A 19664-nucleotide genomic window follows, 5' to 3' on the forward strand; every position below is an offset into this window, starting at 1 on the left:
CACTAAATCTCTAGGTATTTTGAGAAGGATTAGAAATTTTGTTCACAATAAAGTGATGTTAACTCTATATTATTCATTACTCTATCCATACCTGTCATACTGTAATATTGTTTGGGCAAGTACATTTCCTAGTTATCTTAAAAAAATACTACTTTTGCAAAAAGCTTTTGTTCGCTTAGCAACATTCTCTAAAGTTGATGCAGCTAGTGCTCCTCTTTTTTTCCAAATTACAGCTGTTGAATATTTTTGAAATTAATATTTATCAAACATGAAACATGTACCTTTATTTTTATGATAAAACAAGGTCAGTCTGCTGATACTTTCAAGAAATATTTTGTTAGGAACTGCCAAGTGCATTCTTATAATACTAGACAAGCTTTGTCTTTTCATTTACCGTTAAGTATTAAAACTCAAGTGCAATTTTCTTTTCGGCATCGTGGTGCAAAATTATGGAAAGAATATGGAAAATATTTGGAATCTTCAGAAATAAATGGTAGAAAGTCTTTGAAAAAAATACTGTTATCCAAAAATGACAGTGATGTATGATTTTACAAAAATTTGACCCCCTGAAATCTGAATGCTAAAATGTAAAAATAATGTTACTGTATATGTCTATTCTGTTTTCTCTGAAAGGACTTTCATAATGTGAGCTGCCTGATGTTTTGTTGGTTTACGGGTGTGGCCTTTGGTATAAGCCCTAAAGGGTTTCTGTCACACTCCATCACATTTTTATTTTTTATTTTATTCTATTGGTGTATTCTGAGTTTTTATTTTGATCTGTGAAAATAAATAAAAAAAATAAAAAATTTTTTTTAGTAATGTTACAACTTTATTTTGGTAACAATATGATTATGATTTCATTCTAACAATACAACTATAATCTTGTAATATGCTGGTGAAGATTCTCAGTCATCCAGGTCATAGTCATTCCAAAAAAAAGAAAATTAAAAACAATCCACTGGACTTAGTTTCCAAGTTTGAAGACGTTTCGCTTCCCATCCAGGAAGCTTTCAAAGGGAAGAGAAACGAAAAGAAAAGAAACACATCAAGGAGGCTCTCCTATCCTGTGGAAACCCAAACTGGATGTTTTCCAAATCAGCAAAGAAATCCAGAAGATATGCATCAGAACAGAAGACCTCACCTGTTCAGCCAGGCCAACTATTCCCTTTAACGATCTAATTATCCTATTTTAAGAGTAAAAATACTCATTCCATTGGCAAACTATCTCATTTACCTGCTCAAATTAAGATTAAATACACTTAATTTAAGACATTTTTTACCTATTTCTAGGTCGTTTTTCCAGTGTAACTCCCCCCCTTTCAGAGACATAGACAGGTATGGGGCATTGCAGGCAAACAAAGAAGCCAAACGACCCCCATTCCAAAGGGGGGGACCCGTTCATCCGTTTCTATTTGCATGTTTTCTAAACTAAAACCAGGCTTTGTTGGGCTGCTGGATAAAACCTGGAACTAAACGCTATTTCTGACATTTTGAATTGAAAAATCTTCCTGGATGGAAGAGAAACGTCTTCAAACTTGGAAACAAAGTCCAGAGGATTGATTTTAATTTTCTTTTTTTGGAATAATCTTGTAATGTTATGATTTTAATTCTGTAATGTTATTAATTTAATCTTGTAGACCGAATACTATGACTTCATTTTCACATTAAGATGACCTAATTGACTAATACTCCACAACAAATAAACAGATCAAACTAAATCCTTGTAATGCTCGGAGAAAAAATAAATCTTCAATCTCAACAGATCAGTGAAATAATTCCTTCTACGGCTCAAATCCTGCACCCGTGGGGGACAGTTGGATCTGCAGGTGTGAGGAGCTCCTGCTTAGTGCGGTCTGTCAGCGGAGGTTAAATCTGTCCACGGCAGAGACGGTGTTTAAAATGGGAGCAATCCAACCTTCAGGCGAATGGGAGGAAAACTCCTCGCCTCCTTAGGGAGGCAGACAGATGTGTCTCAGCAGTGCAAACGTGTTTTTAATGGGAACATACTGGGAGCAGGTGCAGCGCCTCACACGCTGACATGCTCTAATCCCCTCGTCTATCTTTCAGAGTCATGCCTCAGTCTCAGACGGAGAAAAAAACTCCCACAGGCTGGAAAACAGAAAGTCTGAAATCTTTTTAACAACGATAACTTCTAACTTCTGTCTCGGTAGCAGAGGATCCGTCCATAGCAGCTGACCTCTGGGGTCCTGGTGAGAAATCTTCCCATGCAGGGAAGCGACTACTTAGAATCACATTGGGAATGTAGTTAAAAAGTGATTTAGGAAGGCTTAAAACTTTCCTTTTGGATAAAGCTTATAGTTGAAACAGAGTGAGGTTTCTCCTTGGCTGGACCTCCTATACCTCATCCAAAACACTCAGGTTATCCTGAGCTATCTCTATAGTTCTGCTGCTATAGGCTTAGACTGCTGGAGGACATAGGGACCCCTTTTTCATCATTCTGCTTCATTCTATCTCTATTCTCCCACTCTGCAGAATCTGTTAGTTCAATCTCTAACGTTCTGCTCTCTCTGCTTTTTCTCATAGTAGCTTCATCTGGTCTGTTCCTGTTTGGCTGTGACTCCATCCTGGAGAGAAATATCAGCTGTGCTGCTGCCATCAACACCTTTGTTTCTAGATGTTGGAGCTTGGCCTGTTTTCCAGTGTAGTCCTGTTTCTCTGACTGTGACTAACTGGATGTGCTCTCTTCATCCTCTGACATGGGAGCTGGCTCGGAGCTCGTCTGCCTGGCTGTGTGTTTCCTGGACGGGGCCGCCTGTGGAGCTGGTTGACAGTTGCCTTTTGTATCTATGCTTCTTTTTCTATGTCTGCTTCTGTCTCCTTGAACCCCAGTGGGCCTCAGCAGATGGCCGCTCACACTGAGCGTCGTTCTGCTGGAGATCTCCCGTGCGAACTGGAGTCATACAGCTTAAGTATCCTGCATGCGCAGTAGAGGACGCCATGATGTCACAAGCCAGCGCGTTGTGTCTACAGAAGTAAACATGGATGGTAGCACCGATGTAGGTACCAGATCTGCTCGGGGCCCCGCCCCTTTTATGACGTCATCATATGGCAACTCCAAGCAAATCTCTTCTAAAGGTTATTATTTACTTGTATACTTTAAGTAGTTTTTGGAACACATATTTTTTCACTTTTACTTGAGTACTTCAACTTTTACCAGAGATATTTTAAACTGCAGTATCTATACTTTTACTTAAGTAACAAAAGTGTGAACTTTTGACACCACTGCCGTTCAGACACGGATCGCATTTGAAAAGTATCGGATTCAGGACCACAGAGCCAAGCGGCCTGAGTTGCATTGGAAAAGGGATCTAAGTTGTCCAGGCTGTCATGAAAAGATCAGATCCAGGTCGCATTTGGGCAAAAAGATCAGATTTCGGTCACTTCAGGCTGAATGTAGCTAATTGTTAGAATCAGAGCTCATTCTGACATGGAAATGTTATCCAGGATTGTGTGTTTTATTCAGAATAGATTACAGAGACATGCAGATCTTACCTGACATTTCTATTCTTTCATTTGGACTTCAAACCTACTTTTAAACAAACACAGTAATTGAAGACTAAATATATATATACATATATATTCTGTTTGGCCACTGCTCCTAGAAATGGTGTTTTGCTCTACAGTCACCCTGTGCTTTCACAGAGCGGAGGATTGAATTAAGGTGAACCCACAGGTTTTTTTTCTTGGGAGTACATCTGATTAACTGTAGTTTCACTAGATTTATTTGGAATTAGTGATTTTTATTTTTATTTTAGCAGAATAAAAACTATTTCAATATAGACGTTTGCTTGTAATGATGCGGAGTTTGCTGAGATGTTTTGATTTGAGATCATCTAACTATTATTATCAGCAACCTACTAGTTTTAGCTTTATGTTTACAGAACGTAAAATGTTTATATTACTGAAGGAAAAAAAGAGCTTGAATGATGAAACATGCTGATTCAGATTTGTTTAAAAAAAGGACGATGGACTAGATCAGTGGGGAGGTTTATTTATGGAGAATCATTCAAGTATTGGTTTATTTTACTTTTCCCAATGCTAGATCATTGGAAACAGCTGTTTCCTACACAGATGTGTTGCTTACTGGCTTCAGCGTGTCTCTGTCGACTTTGGCCTCAGTCTCCCAGATGTGGTGTCCATCTAAACAAACAAACAAAAAAAAAACATCAGAGAGCAGAGAAAACACGACGGATCAGAAAAAAACAGAATAAAGGATGTTACATCACACACAAATAAATCCGCTCCAAAGTAAAATCATTTGCAGCTCCGGAAATAATCCAGGTCATTCCAAACGGATGAGCAGCGGCGGCGGCGGCGGCTTGATGGCATCAGAGCCCCGGCATGCTGGAGCAGCTGCTTGGCTCGTTAATGGACAGCCACTGGAAACTCAACTTAAACCGTCTTTTTGTTCTCTGAGGAATCTTTCTGCTGTTTTCATGAGACGGTTTCTAAACAGACCTTTTCTGCTTCTCCTTCTTCTCCTCTGCGCCACATTACGCACGTTTTCCCATCAGTTTATTAAATGAGGCTGTTGGAAACTTTGGCCTGCCAGAGGTTTGACTTGTCCCTCTGCCCAATGAGGTGCGAGTAAATCTATAACTGAAACCGATTTATTCGACAGGGAGGAAAAGCTCTGAATCATTAAGCGAGACTTAAAAGGAACATTAAAGGTCAGTGAAAATGACTCTCTGTGGGAAATAAACTGCAGTTTGCAGAAAACATGAGAAGCTGCGGGCAAAGTTCTCCACGTTTCTGCTCTTCAACAGGCCGGATGGATGGATGGATGGATGGATGGATGGATGATGGATGGATGGATGATGGATGGATGGATGGATGGATGGATGGATGGATGGATGGATGGATGGATGGATGGATGGATGATGGATGGATGGATGATGGATGGATGGATGATGGATGGATGGATGGATGGATGGATGGATGATGGATGGATGGATGATGGATGGATGGATGGATGGATGATGGATGGATGGATGATGGATGGATGGATGATGGATGGATGGATGATGGATGGATGGATGATGGATGGATGGATGGATGGATGGATGGATGGATGGATGGATGGATGGATGGATGGATGGATGGATGATGGATGGATGGATGATGGATGGATGGATGGATGGATGGATGGATGGATGGATGATGGATGGATGGATGGATGGATGGATGGATGGATGATGGATGGATGGATGGATGGATGGATGATGGATGGATGGATGATGGATGGATGGATGGATGGATGGATGGATGATGGATGGATGGATGGATGGATGGATGGATGATGGATGATGGATGGATGATGGATGGATGGATGGATGGATGGATGGATGGATGGATGGATGGATGATGGATGGATGGATGGATGGATGGATGGATGATGGATGGATGGATGATGGATGGATGGATGGATGGATGGATGATGGATGGATGGATGGATGGATGGATGATGGATGGATGGATGGATGGATGGATGGATGGATGGATGGATGATGGATGGATGGATGGATGGATGGATGGATGATGGATGATGGATGATGGATGATGGATGGATGGATGGATGGATGATGGATGGATGGATGGATGGATGGATGATGGATGGATGATGGATGGATGGATGGATGGATGGATGGATGATGGATGGATGGATGGATGATGGATGGATGGATGGATGATGGATGGATGGATGATGGATGATGGATGATGGATGGATGGATGGATGGATGGATGGATGGATGATGGATGGATGGATGGATGGATGGATGGATGGATGGATGATGGATGGATGGATGGATGGATGGATGGAGAGCTGTTGTAGAACCTGCTGGACCCACTGATCTGTATTTATTCAGTGGATTGCAGTGAAGCCACCGGCCGCCATATTGGTACTCCCACCCCCACAGAGATGCGCAGTAATAATCCCTCCCTGTTCAGCATTTGGCTGCAGAAACCAGCAGATTTCTGTCTGCAGGAAGACGTTCCACTGGTCATTTCCCAGTCAATGGATGAACTAAGCAATAAATCCATCTATATCAGTGAGGTGGTGTTTCCAGTCCAGGTGAGGGTGTCTGTGATGAACGTGGTGCTGCTGACCATCTCTACAGCTGAGCTGTTGATGAGCAGTGGAGCGAGGTTAGGACGGTTCTTCCAGGTCAGTTTTAACATCTTTCTTGTTTTAAATCCTAAAACACAAATGTTCACTGCGGCTTTTTCCGCAGCATGCACCAGATTTCTGCAGAATGCATCAGCTCTTCCTAGCCGTTCCATATTTTCTTGAAGTGCGCGGAAGGAAGTCAGAAATGATGACGAGGATTTTTTTCTGTCCATGTTTCATAACTGAGCTTGACGCAGCTGAAAACAACAAAAGCCAAAAATGTGACCCAATCTAAATCCATTCACTGCTTTTTTTACTCCCCTCCATACCTCTGCAGTCTCCGCTGCTTTAATGCCTCGTTTTATTACCGATCATGCTGGAAAGGGTTGCAAAAATAACATAAAAACAATTCCTACTTTTGCTGTGCCGCATGCTGTAAAATTTAACTAAAAACACAAAAAGAGACGTGAAAATTAAAAATGGGCCATAACATGGCTGCATAAATGTCCACACCCTAAACCTTCATGACCTTTGGGTTTGGTACATGTGGCAACAATCCCACATGTTCCTCGTATTTCTGGAAGAGTCTTTCTGCAGGATGGAAAACTTTTCATCATTCTGCTTCATTCTATCTCTATAGTTCTGCTGCTATAGGCTTAGACTGCTGGAGGACATAGGGACCCCTTTTTCATCATTCTATCTCTATTCTCCCACTCTGCAGAATCTGTTAGTTCAATCTCTAACGTTCTGCTCTCTCTGCTTTTTCTCATAGTAGCTTCATCTGGTCTGTTCCTGTTTGGCTGTGACTCCATCCTGGAGAGAAATATCAGCTGTGCTGCTGCCATCAACACCTTTGTTTCTAGATGTTGGAGCTTGGCCTGTTTTCCAGTGTAGTCCTGTTTCTCTGACTGTGACTAACTGGATGTGCTCTCTTCATCCTCTGACATGGGAGCTGGCTCGGAGCTCGTCTGCCTGGCTGTGTGTTTCCTGGACGGGGCCGCCTGTGGAGCTGGTTGACAGTTGCCTTTTGTATCTATGCTTCTTTTTCTATGTCTGCTTCTGTCTCCTTGAACCCCAGTGGGCCTCAGCAGATGGCCGCTCACACTGAGCCTGGTTCTGCTGGAGGTTTCTTCCTGTTCAAAGGGAGTTTTTCCTCTCCACTGTCGCAACATGCATGCTCACATAAACTGAACTAAATTGAATATTTGTGGTTTTTATTCCGTATATATTTAATCCGATGACAGTTTTGAGTTTTAGATAAATTAGCATAAAACATACATTTTAGAAAACAGCTGAAGTGAACCTTTGATATTAGAAAAAAAGAAATTATTAAACAATTAAAGGGATTTTTTTTCACTCAAAGTAGAGGGGAAAAAAATTCTATTTGATTTTCTGAGGATTTCCAGTTTTAGGCGCCAGACAGGAAGTTAGAGTGATGAATGTGTTCCTTCCCATTTCATGAAAAAAAATAAAAAATTTAGGTTTAAACAGAGGAAACTTTACGGCAAAACATTTTTACTTCCTCTAAGCGTCGTTTAAGGAGTCCTTCTCTTTGGCGTTTAGGATCAGCGTGGGTCTCAGGACTCTGTGTGGGCCGCCGCTGTTTGCAGAGAGACTCCCAGATATCTGATAACCGCAGAATGTTCCAGAGCTGCAGAGCAACATCTGCTCAGCTCTGACCCGATGAAAAAAAACCTTCATCTGCAGCTCCCCCTCCTAACAGTTTTCTAGCTCCCAAACCCACTGTGCTGGACTCTCTCCAAGATTCTCCGCGTTTAACAGCGGAGCCAAAAAACCGCTCCCCAAAACCGAGCCAGCTTATAAACCAGTACCCCTCCACAGCTCCCACTACACCCAGGCAGCCTCTGGGCCTCGGCAGTCACATTTGGTTAGCAGCGGTCCCCTCTGAGGGCAGACATAACACAGAGCAGCAGAGAGTCACGGAGGAATCAGACAATACAGGCTTCGGTTATTTGTCATGTTTTGTGTATAAGTGGATTCAAATGGCTCCTTGTGCTCCTTCACTGGGGCTGGGTGGAGTGAAGCTGTGGTGCCCAGAGTGAAAGAGCGGGGTGGCATGTGCCCAAGCCCTCATAACATCCAGTAAATATAAACACATGCTCTGCTGCGGCTCAAAGAGCTGCCTTGTCCTCCGCCTGGCGACTCAAACTTATTCCTTCCTGCCGCCCTGAAAACATTCAAACACGGAGCGACAGTGGCAGCCGTCTCCATGTAGAGCTTCTGGATCCTATGTTGTAAACGCATGGAAGCGTAATCCACAGCTGTTTATGTGTCTGTAATTGATTTGTTTATGACAACGGGCATTGTTCTGAGAGACGTGTCAGAAACCGCCAAACCGCGGGACTCGTTGTTCTGCAGAGGCACGCCGACCACGTGCAGCAAACCGCCGCCAGCCTCACTCTGCAGCCTTTAGGTGCAGGTTTAAACCGGTCTGCTGCGGCCAGGTTCACAGCTGGATCACAGCGTTCACCCTTCTGGAGCATCAGGCCAGATATATAAGCAGTGACCCTGGTGGGCCTGTTTGGACGCCATGGATATGCTTTGTCCATCTAACGTCCTTCGTCCTGCAGAGACAATGATCAAATCCTACAGGAGAACATCTCAGAACGCTCTGATCTTCCAGGGAGCTTCAGGCCAACATCAGAGTAGAAAAATGACCAAAAAAACAAACTCAACAAGGTTAAAGGTCATGACCCTGATTCAGCCTGGCTGAAAGTTTCTTCTCTCTAGAACCAAGATGGACGAAGGACAGAACGCCTGGGACAATGTCCTCCAGACAGAGGAGACCAAAGCAGAGACGTTGGACCGTGATGAACAGAAGCAAACGGCAGATCGACACAAACACCCTATAGAAACTGTAAGGCACGGTGGTGGAGGGGCCATGATGTGAGCATGTTCCCGCCTCCAGAGGATCTGGGCTCCTGGGTGAGATTTAGCCGACCGGAACCTTCTGTGTGTACCGAGGTCTGGCAATGTGGCCTCAGGTGGAAAAAATCAAAAAAAGGTGAGGCAGACACCCTGTCTACTTTTAAGGCAAGGCTTAAAACTTTTTGATAAAGCTTCTAGTTAGAGTGGCTCAGGTTATCCTGAGCTATCTCTATAGTTCTGCTGCTATAGGCTTAGACTGCTGGAGGACATAGGGACCCCTTTTTCATCATTCTGCTTCATTCTATCTCTATTCTCCCACTCTGCAGAATCTATTAGTTCAATCTCTAACGTTCTGCTCTCTCTGCTTTTTCTCATAGTAGCTTAATCTGGTCTGTTCCTTTTTAAGGTTGGGAAAGATGCGCTCCAGTCCTACTATCGATGTTTACTTCCGTAAACACAGAGCACGCTGGCTTTGGACGTCATTGCGTCCTCTACTGCGCATGTGGACCACTTAAGCTGTATGACTGCAGCTCATACAGGAGATCACATACAAGTCACATATATTTGGAAAAATCCAATAAAAAAAAAATCAGAATTGAGCATTAAAGTCGTAGGGAAGCGGCTGTTCCAATGGTTGCATTTCCGAATTCTCCAGAGTGGTGCCCGACTTTACATGAGTGAATAAAGTGAGTGATTGGTCGATTATCAAGGGGGCGGGATTGTTGTGGTGGAAGGTACACAAGCCAGTTTGGTTGTGGCCAGTTTGTCGGAATCATCTTGCTAACCAGTTAGCAACTTAGTGCTAGTAGGTTCCCAATGGGAAATTCCATTGGGACCAAGTAGCACTAAATTGGTGACTAAGGCCCCGTCCACACGAAGCCGAACCCTGGCCTAAACGCACACATTTTTCACCAAACCAGCCTCTCATCCATAAGAAGCCGGCGTTTCGGGGGTCTGTAAACAAACTTTTTCTTTATTCAGCCTTCAGAGTGGGAAGATTTTGAAACGGCGTTTTCGCGTTTCCATCATTAAGGTCTAACCGCATTTTTTTTCTTACACGCATGCATCATAGCGTCGCCTCTAAACACGCATGCGCGACACAGTATCACAGCAACAATGGCGCCGTACTGTGTTGAATGGTTGCTGTTCATGCTACTCACCCTGCTGTCGGGCTTACAACAGAATTTTCTTCTTCTGGAATATCTCCAGGAAGAACAGAGCAATATCGACCACATAGTTCAGCACCTGAATTTGACTGAACCACGAAAATGGACCCGCAGGGCAACCATGTATAAATATTACTGCGCATGCCCAACATTTCGTCGCCTACTTTTGCTTTGGCACCACAGCGCCACTTACAGGCCTGGCATACATTTTGCAGCGTTTTCATGCATTCGTGTGGACGCTCACATTTATTTTACGTCTCCGTCTTTAAGACAAACGTTCTGGAAAATATTAGCGTTTCGTGTTCGTTTTGACTTCGTGTGGACGGGGCCTTAGAAACGACGCTGTCAAGGAACGCTATGGACAGCGGAAACATGCAAGAGGAGGAGAGTTTAGTGTCGGAGGTCTTGGATGAGTTTTTTATTTATAGGAGGAAAGCGGGGACGAAGATGTTGTGGAAAAGGACGCCAGGGCGGCAGAAGCTTGGCTTGGTGTAGAAGGCTTCCAGCCGTACATGTTTGAGCCCTTGCCTCGCAACGCTGCCAGTTCTGTTAGCTCTACGCCTGCCGAAGACACAGACGTTGCGTATATTAGCTGCGACATATGAATCAAGATGCTATGACCGAAAACATTTGATTGACAGATGACCGTTTATATATGATTGGCCGAATTTAGGTGTTCAGGCTGAGGTAGAACTAACTGGCCTGCAGAAGATAACAGAAAAAAACACAGATTTTAAGACAGGATTTTTTTTTAAATAGAAATTTTCTAACTTTTGGGAGAATATGGTCCGATAAAGAGTACATTTATACGTGAATGATTTGACATTTAAATATGACTTCCCTACGACTTTAAGGCCTGCAGTGTGAACGTAGCCTTAGAGGTAATAAAGGACTCCACCAGCACCGCACTGAAATGAAACAGGTCAGCAGCTTCCTTATTTCCTGCCTGACTTGCTGATCATAGAGAGCATCTTCCTGTTTATGAGTCTCCGGTTAGAAGGAGGGATTTCCTTCTGCTTCAGTCGTGGGGAGCAACAAAAAAAACACACACTTAAAAATAAAGGAAGCTGAAAGTGCTTGTGAGAAATGTTACATCAGGGCGTTCCTCCACAGCCTCAATGCGAAACTCAACCATTAAAACAGAAAGAGAGGAAAACAAGGAGAGCTAAACTCTGCAGGGAAACAATGAAGAATCCAACAAGTTTCAAACTTCAAGGTTAATCTTAAAAATGTTCCTTCATCCCATCGGATGAGATGAAGCATTTCCCCCCAGAGAGCACTGTGGCCTCTGCTTGTGGACTGTTTTGCTGTCTGTCTGTGGATGGAGCAGCTGTGCAGAGGAACCCCAGGGAGCTGAAAGAGTTAATGAAGGGGGGGTGTGTGTCGGGTTAACGGTGTTTCCATGGTAGGATTGCCCTGGAATCCAAAGCTGGTGCCAGACCCGGGGAAGCCCTCATCAAAACAAGGAGGGCCCGCCCATCAGCAGCAGCTCCTCCAGGTCCTAAACACCGCCGGATTGACGCAGCAGCTGCTGGTAGCGGAACATGGAATGAAGTTCTACCCCTAACCCTAGTGAACAAAGTTTCACAAGAGATTGAAAAGAGTCGTTACATGTTTCATAAAGGTAAAACTATGTAGAGCTGGAAAAGCAGTTAATAATCAGATGCATTAATCATCATCATCAGAAGAAGGAGCCCCTCTGCAGAAGCAGGAGCGGGACCCGTTGGCCGGTCTGCAGGAGATGGGTGTTAATAGACAGAAAGACGACAGCAATGGCCTCAGAGGAGCAACTGCCCGTCAATCGGGGAAGAGTTACCGCAGGAATCCCCAAAGTCGGCCCTGGAGGGCCGCTGTCCTGCAGGTTTAGATGTTTTAGATGTTTCCCTGCTCCAGTACAGTGGATTTTAAGTGAAAGCTGCTTAACAGGCTTTTGCTGAACTGCAATCATCCTAATCAGCTGTGCTGAAGCAGAGAAACCTCTAAAATCTGCAGGACAGCAGCCTTTATGGACCCATCTGGAGTCCATCAGAGAGAGGAGAACATCCACCTGCTCAGGAAAGGACATCTTAGCAGATTCAGACCAGGATCAGAGCCAGAACATCACAGAACTGACAAAACACCACCTTAATGCTCCACCTTAAAGGTCATGACCCTGAACCAGCCTGGCTCCCTGAAGGTTTGAAGAGGAAAGCCTCTTTTCTGTAGAACCAAGATGGCAGCAGGAGTGAGATTAGAAACCCAGCATCTGGATGAAGAACCAGATGTCTGGGACCGTGTCCTCTGGACTGAGTAGAGCGAGAGAAGTTCTACAGGCTGATTATAAATCCTCCGTTCCTGAGGAGCTGCTGGTCATTTTCTACCCCGCCATCATTCAGTTTTCCATCACTGTGAGGTTCTGTTACTTTAAGCCGTCCATACATGCAAAATGTTCAATCATTGCACGCAGCTATAACTCAAACTGTACGATGAAATCGCAGGGTTTAAAAGTTCACAGCAAGTCCAGTGGTTGGACTCAGTGCTGCCCCAACTTGTTGCTCACATACCAAAATAAATCATTTTTTTCAAGATGATGCAAAGTTAAATGTGAATCTGTTACCATTAGTTATAAAACGAAGAAAATGAAGCTTAAAGGAATAGTACACCCAAAACATGATTAGCCTTCATTTTCTACTCACCCCCATGCTGAACAACACTCTGGAGTACTTTTTTGATATCTCAAATGCATCTGGAGATCTGGGAGGCTTCTTGCTGTCTGCCGACATTCAAATAATGGAGGTCTATGGCGCCCGAGGCAGAAAGGTCCATAAAAGTCCACAAAAAACGTGTCAATATTCCTCCATACTGCTCGTCCAATGTATTCCAAGTGTCCTGAGTGGGTAGCGTCCATAATTTACTCGAAACGAAGTCATTTAGAATGTTTTTAGAGCATAAACAGTAGTGTATAGGATTTCCTGAAAGCGCGTTCATGACGCTACGGAAACCGCGGCAGACCAAACCAGATGAAAGTGCGCATTCAGCTCGGCAAAGAACTCATGCTCTTCCTCAACACTGAAGTCCTCAGACATTTTTCTTTCGTTGTTTCTTTCTTTGCACAGGTAAACAGCACATTTCTTCTTCTACGCTTGCATTATCGGCAGAGCAGACGCTGAATGCGCACTTTCATCTGGTTTGGTCTGCCGCGGTTTCCGTAGCGTCGTGAACGCGCTTTCAGGAAATCCTATACACTACTGTTTATGCTCTAAAAACATTCTAAATGACTTCGTTTCGTGTAAATTCTGGATGCTACCCACTCAGGACACTTGGAATACATTGGACGAGCAGTATGGAGGAATATGGACAAGTTTTTTGTGGACTTTTATGGACCTTTCTGCCTCGGGCACCGTAGACCTCCATTATTTGAATGTCAGCAGACAGCAAGAAGCCTCCCAGATCTCCAGATGCATTTGAGATATCAAAAAAGTACTCCAGAGTGTTGTTCAGCATGGGGGTGAGTAGAAAATGAAGGCTAATCATGTTTTGGGTGTACTATTCCTTTAAGGAAGTTATCATCCAGAAAGGTAGAAAAATGTTCCTTTAATAGAGCAGAGCAGTAAAGTTTCTGGCCTTAATAGTTTCTCCTGCATTACTTTTACTTTTATTCTTTAAGTAGTTTTAAAAATTGTACTTTTACACTTTTACTGGAGTAAAAAGCTGCAGTTGATCCTCTAACTTCTACTAAAATAATTTTAAACAGCAGGATTTATTCTGGAGGAATAAACATGAATACTTTTAACTCCTCTGATACTATGTGGAATCTATATGCTACTTTTCTATACATTTCCACATAAATCTGTCTTTAACCCTTTAAAGCCCGATCCAAGAATAAAACAAAACAGATAATTACTTTTTTTTGGTTTGAAGTCCTTATTTGCCCTTTTAACAAAATATGTAAAAAGAAAAAACAGAAATATATTTTTTATATTAATAATATATTACTATGCAATAAGTCAAGATTATTTTTTGTGTAGTCTTCTACTGGCTGTTATCAGGTATATCTGATTGTGTACAATAGGATTTTGAGCAAAGTTTTTACTATTAAATTATGCAAAAGGTGTCAGACGCCAAACATTTCAGAAACCGTATGTATCAAATATGATACATTTGGCATTACAGGGTTAATCTGCTAAAGTTGAACCTTTCTAACCTTCCAGGTTTGTTTCAAACACATATTTAAGAAAATACAACATTGGCAATAAAGAGGTTAAAAGTTAAAGCGATTGACGCTGAGAGGAGCAGAGCTGGAAGCTGCAAGCCTCCAATTCCTGCTTCCACGGATGAAACAATGAAGCTGCTTCCCTCGACCTTGGAACGAGTCGCCGCTCTAATCCGATCACACGTGTTTACGCCGCTCGGCCTCAGCCCAAACTCTTCCTCAAGAAGCTAATCAAGCAGATTGCTGTTTGTAAACCGCAGCTGAACATCTGGGAGTGGTTGCTGCTGCCTCCAAACTGAAGCAGCTCCCAGCAAGAAAAACTCCAATTCAAAGCACACACACACACACAGCAGGAGGATCTATGTGTCACGTGCATAAGCAGCCCCCCCACCCCCCCCACACACAACACGCTCCGCTGTGATCATTCCTCTGCTGAACAGGCAATGGAAACTTCTGCAAATGTAAATCTGCCGGGTTAAAAATACAGCGCGCTAATGTGCACCACATGTGGCACTCTGGCAGCGTGGAGGATATTTTGACGGAGGATGGGGGGGGGGGTTCCTGGGGTTTCTCCAGCAGCTGAGCTGAGGGGGGTGGGGGGGGGCTCTCCTCCAGCCTTAACTCTTACCTTGAGCCTTTTCCACAAACACCACCTTGGAGTCGTGCTGGAAGTTGTGCCCGTCCAGGATCATCCTCTCCCCTCCGGAGGCCGCACACGTCTCCAGGCTCTGCTTATCCACCAGCGGCAGCTCCTGGGCCGATCTCTGGGCTGCGGGAGGAAGATGGGAACGCAGAGTCATCGCTCAGCCCATAGACACCCACTCCCCATGCAGACCTGAGCATCCAGACCCAGCCTGAAGCCCAGAGCTTCTTCCCCTCGGTGACGGACGATGCTTTATCTCATGTTCTATAAATATAAAGTGGGAATGTGCCCACGGCTGGGCCAGATGTTTGTGCTGAAGCCTCCTGCAGCCTCTGGGTTCTCCCTCTGATCTCAATTAGCTTCCAAACTTTAAACTCATCTGTAAACTTTCAACACTTTTTTTCTTCACACATTTAGGGCTGAAGGAATTAATGAGATTAATCCTGATTATTTGATTACTAAAATAATCCTCAACTAATTCAGTAATCGATTCATCGATTTACTGGAAAATAGAGACTATAAAACATGCATTGAGCCGCCAGCGTGACTCACTTAGAGCAGGAATTATACCAAAATTGTAAAAAAGTACATAAACATTCTGAATTTAAGAAAAAAAAAAAGATGTACTATCATTTATTTAACATTTTCAATCAGGGACATAAAGATGATGCTTATGTGGCTGAATAGGAAATATTAATGTATTGGTTCACAGTATTTGTGTTTACTCAATATGCTGTGGTGTTCAAAAAGTGACCACTGAGATAAATGTCACAAAGCATAACATGTGTGGACTCAATTATAAAAAAAAAAGAAATCTTTTAACAGGTAACATAGATAAAAAAAAAAGCCAAATCTTTTATGTAAACAATAAAAGAGATAAAGCTAAAAAACACATTGAACAGCTCAAAAAAGTAAAGCTTTTTTAAATTGCTTCAGTATGGTCCACCGTGCAGCTCTGCAGCGCTTATTTTGGTATCCAGGGACGACGAAACTTCATGAAAGAATTAAAGTCGTAGGGAAGCGGCCGTTCCAAATGATGCATTCCTGAATTCTCCGAGTGATGCCCAAATTTACACAAGTGAATAACGTGAATGTGATTGGTCGATTATCAATTGTTGTGGCAGAAGGTTCTCAAGCAAGTTTGGTTGTAGCCAGTTTGTGGGAAGCATCTTGCTAACCAGTTAGCAACTTAGTGCTAGCAGGTTCACAATGGGAAATTCCATTGGGACCAAGTAGCACTAAATTGGTGACTTAGAAACGACACTGTCAAGGAACGCTATGGACAGCGGAAACATGCAAGAGGAGGAGAGTTTAGTGTCGGAGGTCGTGGATGAGTCTCCTCCGTCATCCATTTTTTATTTAGAGGAGGAAAGCGGGGACGAAGATGTTGTGGAAGAGGACGCCAGGGCGGCAGAAGCTTGGTTTGGTGTAGAAGGCTTCCAGCCGTACATGTTTGAGCCCTTGCCTCGCAACGCTGCCAGTTCTGTTAGCTCTACGCCTGCCGAAGACACAGACGTCCATCCCCGTGAACACTGGGACGCAACTCAATGGGAAAGGAAAGGATTCTGGTTTCAACCGTTGCGTATATTAGCTGCGACACATGAATCAAGATGCTATGACCGAAAGCATTTGATTGACAGATGACCGTTGATATATGATTGGCTGAATTTAGGTGTTCAGGCTGACGTAGAACTAACTGGCCTGCAGAAGATAACGAAAAAAAACACAGATTTTAAGACAGGATTTTTTTTTTCCTTTTCAATAGAAATTTTCTAATTTTTGGTACAATATGGTCTGATAGAGAGAACTTTTATATACATGTTTAAGTCAGAATGGTTTGACATTTAAATATGATTTCACTATGACTTTAAATTCTCTGTTTTTTCTCATAGTAGCTTTATCTGGTCTGTTCCTGTTTGGCTGTGACTCCATCCTGGAGAGAAATATCAGCTGTGCTGCTGCCATCAACACCTTTGTTTCTAGATGTTGGAGCTTGGCCTGTTTTCCAGTGTAGTCCTGTTTCTCTGACTGTGACTAACTGGATGTGCTCTCTTCATCCTCTGACATGGGAGCTGGCTCGGAGCTCGTCTGCCTGGCCGTGTGTTTCCTGGACGGGGCCGCCTGTGGAGCTGGTTGACAGTTGCCATTTGTATCTATGCTTCTTTTTCTAGGTCTGCTTCTGTCTCCTTGAACCCCAGTGGGCCTCAGCAGATGGCCGCTCACACTGAGCCTGGTTCTGCTGGAGGTTTCTTCCTGTTCAAAGGGAGTTTTTCCTCTCCACTGTCGCTACAAGCATGCTTAGTGTGAGGGATTGCTGAAGAGTCAATGAGTCGATGCAACCAGCTGGTTTTCCTTAGATAGAAAACTTTGAATCAATCTGACTGGATGATCTGGTGAACTGGAAAGTGACCTGAGATGACATGATGTGAATTGGAGCTATAGAAATACACTGAATAGAATGGAATTTAAATGAAGTCTTGCATTTTGGCATGAAGCTAACTTTCTGACATCACTCTATCCAGAACTCGTCAAGTGGAAAAGTTTGAGTTTCACCTGGTTTAATTTCTTAAAGTTTTCTTCAAAAAAATCTCCGGCTATCCGAATAATAATTGATTAATTAATAATTAGAATAATAATTAAAAATAAATGCTGTCCAGCAGGTTAAAGCGCTCAAGGCCGAGTTTCCAGGATTTCCTTCAGCAACCGTCTGCAGAAACCTGCAGAAAACTAAAACTCACTGAGGTCCAGGATTGTAATTCTGCTTTAGTTCTTCTTTGTGTTTGGAAATCTCTCTGCTCTCTGGGTTTTTCTGCGACTCTCCTTCACCAAACCGATTGAGGAACTCAGAAACAAACAATGGTTTATTTCAGGGTTTAACGACTGTCTTTAATTTTCCTCATAAGGCTTAATCTCTCTGGCAGCAGCAGAACCACATGAAGTTCAGCCCAGAGCAGCGAAGGTCAGCTCCAGTGCACCACGCCGTTAGTGAGTTTTACCCAGAAGAGTCACATGAACCTCATTCTGCTCACATCTATTCTCATTTTATCGCTTCTGTCGCATCTTTAAGGTCTGATCTGTAAAGGAGAAATCTGTGACATCACGTTTCAGCTGAAATCTCAGGTAACTGCTGACCAGGTGAATTATAACACAGTGGTTTCCTGTGGACGATGGTGAGCTGGTTTTCACAATCATTGTGATGTAATCCATGACGCCAAAATATATCATGAAATAAGTAGATGTAACAATTATTTATTCATCTACAGCACATATTTACATAATATTAGATTAATGACAGAATGCATGATTAAATAATTAAAATACATTTAAAATGATGAATGAAATAATTTCATGTCATAAAAAAAAAAAACTACAATTTCTTCGTTTTATACGTATAAATCAATTTAGGATGAATTAATTATATTGGTGTTTAGGGGGCTGTTAGTCTGTTGTGTTGTGAGTTTTGGGACCACAGGCTGAAATGTTTAAGAACTGCTGCCTTAAGAAAATAAAAAGTTATTGCAAAAATAGAAATACAAATAAGCCAATTTTTATTAAAATTTGTTGTTTCCATTAAATATTTTTTGTAATCTTGGTATAATTGCTGCTCTAGGAGTTGATCTGTCAGTTAAAGGCAGGTTTTACAGTCTCTATATCCAGTTAACGGTTAATCGATTATAAATTAGTTGATTATTTCAATAATTTATTAATTATGATTAATGCGAATAATTATTTTCGCCCTAATCGAATCCCAGCATTAAATATTTAGTTCTTTTGAGCCCAAACGTGGCGAATAAACCTGCTTCTGATTATTTATAAAGATAAAGGTTATTTTCTTCATTTAAACCCAAATACACCCAAACTAAAATATTTAAATTGTATTTTAATATGTTGTTTCCATTAAATTTAGCCAGTTGATTAAAAAAAACAACAAGAAATGTTTCTTATTTAAAATGTATATCTAATTATCACACTTTGTCTCATTTACCTGCTCAAATTAAAGGTATTTTGGAGGATTTTCACAAATTTTTTTAAAAGACCCGCCCTCACCGTGCAAGAGCGTGCACGAGGAAAATGGGCTCGTGCACGCTCTGTTTAAAGGGTGCTGTTCCCATAACTCATACAAGCTCACTGCATCCACATACAGCGGGGACTATGTAGTGAAAGTTATGGCGAAATCAGTTAACTGACCGTTCGGACAGATGATCACTGCTTTTTGCTCCGTTTGTCACGTAAATCCTCCTCCACCGCGCGGCGCCTGCGCCATCTTTGTTATTATTCGCCGCTGTGATGGCAAATCCCCATAATGCCTTGCGCCGAGCCTTCTGCAATATATCTGCCTTTTCTGAGGCCTTTCTTTTCTTCTCATACACTTCGTAGACCCCCCCTTCAGAGACATAGACAGGTATGGGGCGTTCCAAACGACCCCCATTCCAAAGGGGGGGACCCGTTCATCCGTTTCTATTTGCATGTTTTCTAAACTAAAACCAGGCTTTGTTGGGCTGCTGGATAAAACCTGGAACTAAACGCTATTTCTGACATTTGGAATTGAAAAATCTTCCTGGATGGAAGAGAAACGTCTTCAAACTTGGAAACAAAGTCCAGTGGATTGTTTTTAACTTTTTAGGAACAAACCAAAACTGTATG

At 42.7% G+C, this 19664-nt stretch overlaps 1 protein-coding gene across 1 annotated transcript in view; it reads right to left on the bottom strand.

The window, feature by feature from the left end:
• Nucleotides 1–4058: 4058 nt before the first annotated feature.
• Nucleotides 4059–19664, bottom strand: part of LOC119771377 (nuclear factor of activated T-cells, cytoplasmic 1-like) — a 34987-nt gene continuing 19381 nt past the window's right edge. Inside the window, exons 6-7 of the mRNA XM_038267255.1 lie at nt 15006–15146; nt 4059–4161 (exon numbers count right to left, since the gene is read on the bottom strand). Coding sequence (XP_038123183.1) covers nt 4085–4161; nt 15006–15146 — 218 coding nt within the window. The 3' untranslated portion in view covers nt 4059–4084. The remainder of the gene's footprint in view (nt 4162–15005; nt 15147–19664) is intronic.

The sequence above is a fragment of the Cyprinodon tularosa genome, unplaced genomic scaffold (genome assembly GCF_016077235.1).
Source record: "Cyprinodon tularosa strain WSP-4 unplaced genomic scaffold, ASM1607723v1 ctg668, whole genome shotgun sequence".
Taxonomy (NCBI): Eukaryota; Metazoa; Chordata; class Actinopteri; order Cyprinodontiformes; family Cyprinodontidae; genus Cyprinodon; species Cyprinodon tularosa.